At 37.5% G+C, this 6663-nt stretch overlaps 1 protein-coding gene across 1 annotated transcript in view; it reads left to right on the forward strand.

Moving 5' to 3' along the window:
• Positions 1 to 4922: 4922 nt before the first annotated feature.
• The window catches only part of LOC101857024 (methylcrotonoyl-CoA carboxylase beta chain, mitochondrial), a gene marked incomplete in the record, with an annotated part of 13557 nt that continues 11816 nt past the window's right edge, over positions 4923 to 6663 (forward strand). The window contains 2 exon segments of the mRNA XM_013082970.2: positions 4923 to 5144; positions 6491 to 6557. Coding sequence (XP_012938424.1) covers positions 4998 to 5144; positions 6491 to 6557 — 214 coding nt within the window.

Here is a 6663-nt window from a genome sequence, read left to right on the forward strand (position 1 = left end):
CATCAAATTACTTTTCGGCAATTGTAGAAAACAGGTCTCTTATACCGAATGTTCATTCATTAGATGAAGAACTATCCAAATAGGTTTGCTAGTTTTTATTTAATGATCCATTTAAAGACGTTTTTGTCATTTTTAGATTTAGCACCAAAAAAGGGCCCCGGCGTAGTGAGTTTACCCCCTGCGGAGATAAAGAGTTAAATAACTATAACTTTGATTTACCTGATGAAGTAGGTTTTCAGGTCCAGTCAATTCCCAACACATGTCATGTAGAACACGCTAATCGCTGCTTTGACAGAAACTTTCATGACCTCGAATCTTCAGAGGATCCTTCGTGTATGGAATATTTCTCAATAATAGTCTACAGTTTTTATGCACAGTTTTCTGGAAAATAAGATTAGAGTAGAGAAATAAGATGAAATGAATGCAAAATACAAATTGTTCTTTAATTCACAACCCTGGAAAGGATGGAGAAATTTCTTCCCTTAAATAAAGAGGGTTTTGACCTGACGAAGACAGTAAACAGAAAATGTTTTGTACATTCAACCTTGTTTTGAAGATGGGGGGAGGAGAGGAGGGGAAGGGTAGCTGTTACCCCACCCATTTAAGCCCTAACCTGTGCAAATGGTTAAGATGGTGTGGGTGTGAAATCTAACCACTGCTTGTTTTCAAAGTGCTCATAAGTGGCATTTCGGCTCGGAAACTTTGGCATGAAATTTGACCACTGTCTGATACCCTGATCGCATAGCCAGCTGAGAAAAAAATGTCCCTGATTCATTGTGAAGTGCACAGGAGTGGTGTCCCTGGTAATTCATGCATATTTGCTACATTAATATTTAATTAAAATTTAAAAAAAAATTTTTTAGGGGGGGGGGGGGGGGCTTATTTTAAGGGTGGAGACAAAAGGGAAATTAAATCATTCCTATTTTTAATTGGTTAAACAGTGAACTTAATGAGATGCAAGTACACATGCCATTATCAGAGAGGCTGGGAGAGCACATTAGGGAAGGTGTGAAGTTTTCCCCACAACAGCTCGTCAACCTGACATGCACGCAAGTCTTGATCTCGACTGCACTGGTACTTTCATGTACTGGCCCTCTGGAGACCCTCTATTCCCTCTAAATTCCACCATCGAAGACAGAAAATGTCTCAGAATTTTTTATTTTTTTCCCTGCTTCCTTAAATTGTGATTCGCTCTTGGACAAGTTCAACGGTAGGCTATATATTTAAGATTTCCAAAACACAAACCCTGTCTGCAAAGAATTTAAATAAGAGGGTTTGAAGGAGATATGACATAAATATATAAATAGCTGTCTTGATAATAGTAAAGATTTGGAGACTGTGAGAAAGGGAAGCCTACTAGTATTACCTCTGTACTCATAACCAGTAACGGGGATCGAAAGATCAGGGAAACATAGTTTTTTTAAGAGCATCCGAACAAAGGAATGAATGGAGAGCCATGATAGCTGATGTCTGTCTCAGATCTGGCACCGGATGAGGAGTCAAAACCTGTATATTATTACAGTACATACCCTATAGCTAAAACAATTTAAAACAAAACTAAGTGTGAATCATTAAAATTACACGAGTCTAGCTGCTAGCATGATGGTAGTTCTTCAGATGCTACTGCACAACTTCCTGTGAGGTTTCTGAAAGGTCTATCGAGGGGAATTGATTGAGTTACATCTACAAACAACAAATGCAAGGAGTATCCTATCTTTTCCTTTCCTTCTACTTCATATCGTTCATGTCATGTTCATGAGGATCACAAACAAACATATAATAAAAGTAAAAGCCTTGAATAATTATTATAGCCTACAGTTAAAAAACCCTCTGTACGTAAGACTAAATTAGTCTTGCTCCTATTGCAATGCCTATATTTCGCAATAACTAACAATTTATCGATGAGTAATATGAGTAGACTTAAGTAAACAATTCAGCTTCTTACTGTTTCTACAAGTTCATTCAAGTGGAAATCAAAATAACGCAGAGTGGCAATGGCGGCCCAGATTGGTATTGCAGGCCAACAATGTCTGGGGCAAGGATCCGAAGCTACTGACCTTTTGAGAACACACACACATAAACAAATATCTGAACCTATCAGTCAGAAGACCCTAAGATGGAGATTTAGAAAATCAAACACATTTTAATGCTTCACGTGATTATATACGCCATATAATGTTATAAACAAAACTGAGATCCACTTACAAAACAATGACGCCATTGCTAGGTTACACAGATTGGTTTTTCAGTGACGATTTCTGTAATCGAAATCGCATTGACTCATTGGTCAGAGACACTGACACAAGTGGTGGCAGGAAGTGCGAACACTTTTGCTCGTGGTAGGCAGAAAGGAAGTTTCATTGCAATGCTTATTATTGTTTGCACAGTATTTATTTTCTTCTTTAAAGAAGACAAAGCAAGACAAAAGCAATCTCCTCTCCCATAAACAATCTAGATGGTCTTTGAAAAGATTTTAAGCTGTATCAAACAGTCGTGTCCGTAGTGGAAACTCAACATGTAGATCTGATAAAAATGAAGTTTGAAAACAATTTAATAAAAAAGCACAATTAGCTAGCATTAAACGTTAGTTAATGTACACTAAGAAATTTAGGCCGACATATATATTATGATTGTTAAGATATCCCATTTCACTTTCGGAGAATATTTTATCAGAAGCATGCATGGCAGGTAATTGAGAAAGTTTCTTATTTTTATCATTTTGTTTAGAGAAGAAGCCAGTCGGATCAAATGATCCACTATTAGGCCTATAATGGGAATGACATGACTTGCCAAAGAAACGATCATATAGCACAATTAAGCAGGTTGTGTCTTCTTTTCAATATTTCTAACTTTAAAGTTTAAAAATTATACCGTTATATGTCGAGCCTTTTTTTTTGGTTTTTTTGAGAAAACTTAATTCCCAAACTATATTAGCCAATACTAATACATATATATCTCATGAATAAGATAAGTCTGTTCATTTATAGTTATAACACAACAATTTCAGGCTTGTAAAGTGGGCGTCGTCGCTTTCCAGTGTTTGACTTGTAATGTCTTTGGTGGATTAGAATATATAAAAGATCGTTGCTGTCTATTGTTAGATTTGAAGATACTTTTACACAGAAGAGTTACAGAAAAGTTTGCACATGATGTCCTAACTAGCCAAGTATATAAATATATCTCTACCTGATAATATGCTAAGATGCGACAAATGAAAATTTTTGCAACTATTATTGATATGTTATATATTGGATTCAGATTTCTTTAAAAAAAACAAAACAAAACAAAAACAACCAATAATCTGCATAAAACAATACAACTGGTAACACAAAACAACGAATTACTACAAACACGGTTGATGCTGTGGCAGGGGGAAGTCACTCTCGCATCTGAGGTACAAAGTGCTTTCGACAAATAGAAAAATAATTAGGTACATTTGATCTGAACATGGGGTCACCGGGTCACCACCTGGGGTCATCATTACAGTAACTTATTAATTTTTTAATTGACCTCGCTCGACCGACACCCTCGCTAATAGCCTACTCTCAGAAATGAAGTTGTTAAACAAAATAACTCTCCACTTGTCTATGATGTGGGCGGTCTTCTCTGCCTCCACCCCATGTTCCCCACATGCCTGAGATCTATATCTCCAGATCTGTTTCGATCTCAGAGGGAACTCGAGATCAGCCTTCGCCTCTCTTAGGCTAATCTCGACTCTCGACCCCATGCTGGGGGTTATAATCATCGTAATAAGGCTTTAATTGTCATGTCAGAATATGAGCTAGTTTCCACTGCGTTGTCTTCAAAGTTCTTCATATTTAAGTATCAATACTGGCTCCTTAAATTCGACTTGACGACCGCACTCACTTCAGGCCCTCTGGGATAATAAAGTATCTTATTTTATCTTATTGGGTGGTTTGGTTGTTGTTGTTTTTTTTTGGGGGGTGGTGTGCTTTTTTTTCTTTGTAAAAGTGCAATATATAGGGAAATCAATATATAGGCCCTGTATTTGATGGAACTTTATCTACTCTTACCGCCCCCCCCCCCCCCAATACCGAGGGAACTAAAAAATAAATATAACAACAGCAACAACAATTTAAAAAGCTAACGAAACCCCTCACCTCAATCCCCCATCCCTCAAATACAGCGAACCCCCCCCCCCCAAAAAAAAAAAAACCCCAACAAAACAAACAAACAAACAAACAAACAAGGATTAAAACATATACACCCTCCCCCAACAAAACACCCCCCCCCCCCCGCCCTCCTCCAAAAACAACAACCTAAAACAAAAACAAACAAAATAGAAAAAGAAGCCTCTCACTGACGTGCCGACATTATGAATAATTAAAATTTGAGGGATTAATACGAGGAGGTGTGATGATAAACCTTGATCTCAGTTCTTTGGTCTAGTACCTAGGCCTTCTCAGTATCTGAGGAGGTCTAGATCTGCAGTGCCTTTACTGAAGCACGCATGTCGGGATGGAAAAAAAAGACCAAAGAATTATTCTTTGTCCATTGTCCATGTTCTCAAAGCATTGTCACATCGGACAAGTATCTGATACAGCGACCCTTTAACTTTGAATGACTGAGCTAATTCTGCTAAGATAAGAAGAAGAAAAAAAATCGTTTATACATTTTTAAAAGTGTAAATATTGGGACCGTCGGTCTACGTTCTAATTTTAAGCATATCATGTTCCAGTTACAATCTGCACAACTCTAATAATGTATCCTTCCTCAAGAGAGATACATCGAGGATGAAAACCTTTAAATGATTATAGCCTAGTAGTTAAGTACATGTATCAGAAAGCTCCAAAAAAAAAGTTTTACTGAAGAGAAAATAATAATAGATAATCTAATAATCCAAAAGCCATAGAAACGATGAAAAGTTTGTTCCACGCGACTGTAAACTGCTGAGCTGCTAAGCAAGTGTTCATTACGATTTGGACAACAGGTGTACCGAATTTTTTATTCGTTCTTCATCAGTGCCGACGACCGCTATGTCGTCCTTAGTGTGGAAACCCTGGCTGTGCCGCAAAATCCTTTCAGGAGCCATCGGTCAGAGATGTGCTGTTCGAGCTCTACATTACCAAGATGCAGCACCTTGCATTGGGACTCCGCAGGATGTGAACTCCCCAGAATACCAGGTGCTCAATCCCCTGCGTCCTGCCTCCCATGCCCATTCCCAGCGTCCTATCAGTCACTTGAGTCAGTTTACATGACATGACACATCGGCGTCATCGTGCCAATTTTAATGATGATAACCTTCGCTTTGTTTTAGCTGATTCAGTCTTTTAGTTTCTCTGTAATTAGATCAGATCTGCCATTGGCGCATTAACTGCTGGTTATGTTAGATTGGGCATTTTACTACTGGCACAGGTCGTATTTTTCCATTAGACTGCTTTCCCCATCGTCACAACATTCTGCCTGAACTCTCAACATAAAATTTCTAATTCAAGTGTGTAGCTTACTTTTTATTTCCCCTCTCACACTATCTATCTGCAGTCTGCAGTTTCCATTTAAAATGTCTCTTTAATTAGGAACAACTATGATTTTTATGGGACAAAATCAGAAAATGTGAACCCCCCCACCTTTGGTATGGAATGATGTTTCATTGATTATAAACTTAACTGGATTCGTTATGATGCTCACGATTCAATTGTTTAGATTTAGAGCAAATGATCAGTTCTATTTTTACGTTATCGTTTAGGTCTCGAGGAATGTTCTTACCCCCATTTCCATGAAGTATGTAACAGGTTTCCGTTTCATTCAGTTCACACTTCGCCGATCATGTTGTCATTTCCGAAGATAGGACTAAATGATAGAAGAAAGAAACACAAGGCATGGTCCTATACTAAGCTATAGCCTAGTAGTAGTAGTAGGAGAGGAAGCAGACCTGTCAAGTGCTGATATAAAATTAGAGCTCTCTAATTTTATTTTTCGCCCACCATCGAAAAATCTCGCTTAGCAGCTTTGTATGAAATTAAATTCTTTTCTTGAATTCTGTTTCTTCTTGTCGTATACAGCTTAAATAAAATACGTGAAAATACCCAGGTTTATTATAAATATTTGCACAACTTTTTTGAAATGGCATGAAAATGCACATTTTTATTTGTGTTTATTTGCGTATATAATATTTGCGACACATTTGTTTATTTGCCTTGATTGGTTCATTATATTATAATCTTTTACTACTGGGGTTTCTAAAGACTCAGTTTTTTCCCCTCTAACTCCGATTTTGAGTGATGATTCTGAGAAAAAAAATCATACTTTCTCTGTGGTTGGCAAGTCTGGTTGGAAGAGGACGAATATGTAGTCTTTTAAAAAAAAATAGATTTTGTAAACCTTTTATCATTTTCAACAGTTTTGCTGTTTTTTTGGAAAACTAAATAGTATGTCAGTCCACAGATGAGGGCATTATCAGTTGGCATGGCCTTATATTGGTATTTGTTTCTAAAACTTTGTTATAATTGTTGTTTTCTTTGTTCTGTAGGAAAAGTATGCTCGCATGCAGGCGTTGGTTGAGGAACTCCGGGGTCATGTCTCTACTATCCTTAAAGGTTTGTTGTTCCATCATCTCTAATACACACAGACACATGCACACACACTCAAATACCCACGCTCATAAACGCAGATTCTCATGCTCGCGCGCACACACACACACAC

Source organism: Aplysia californica, unplaced genomic scaffold, assembly GCF_000002075.1.
Source record: "Aplysia californica isolate F4 #8 unplaced genomic scaffold, AplCal3.0 scaffold00202, whole genome shotgun sequence".
Lineage (NCBI taxonomy): Eukaryota > Metazoa > Mollusca > Gastropoda > Aplysiida > Aplysiidae > Aplysia > Aplysia californica.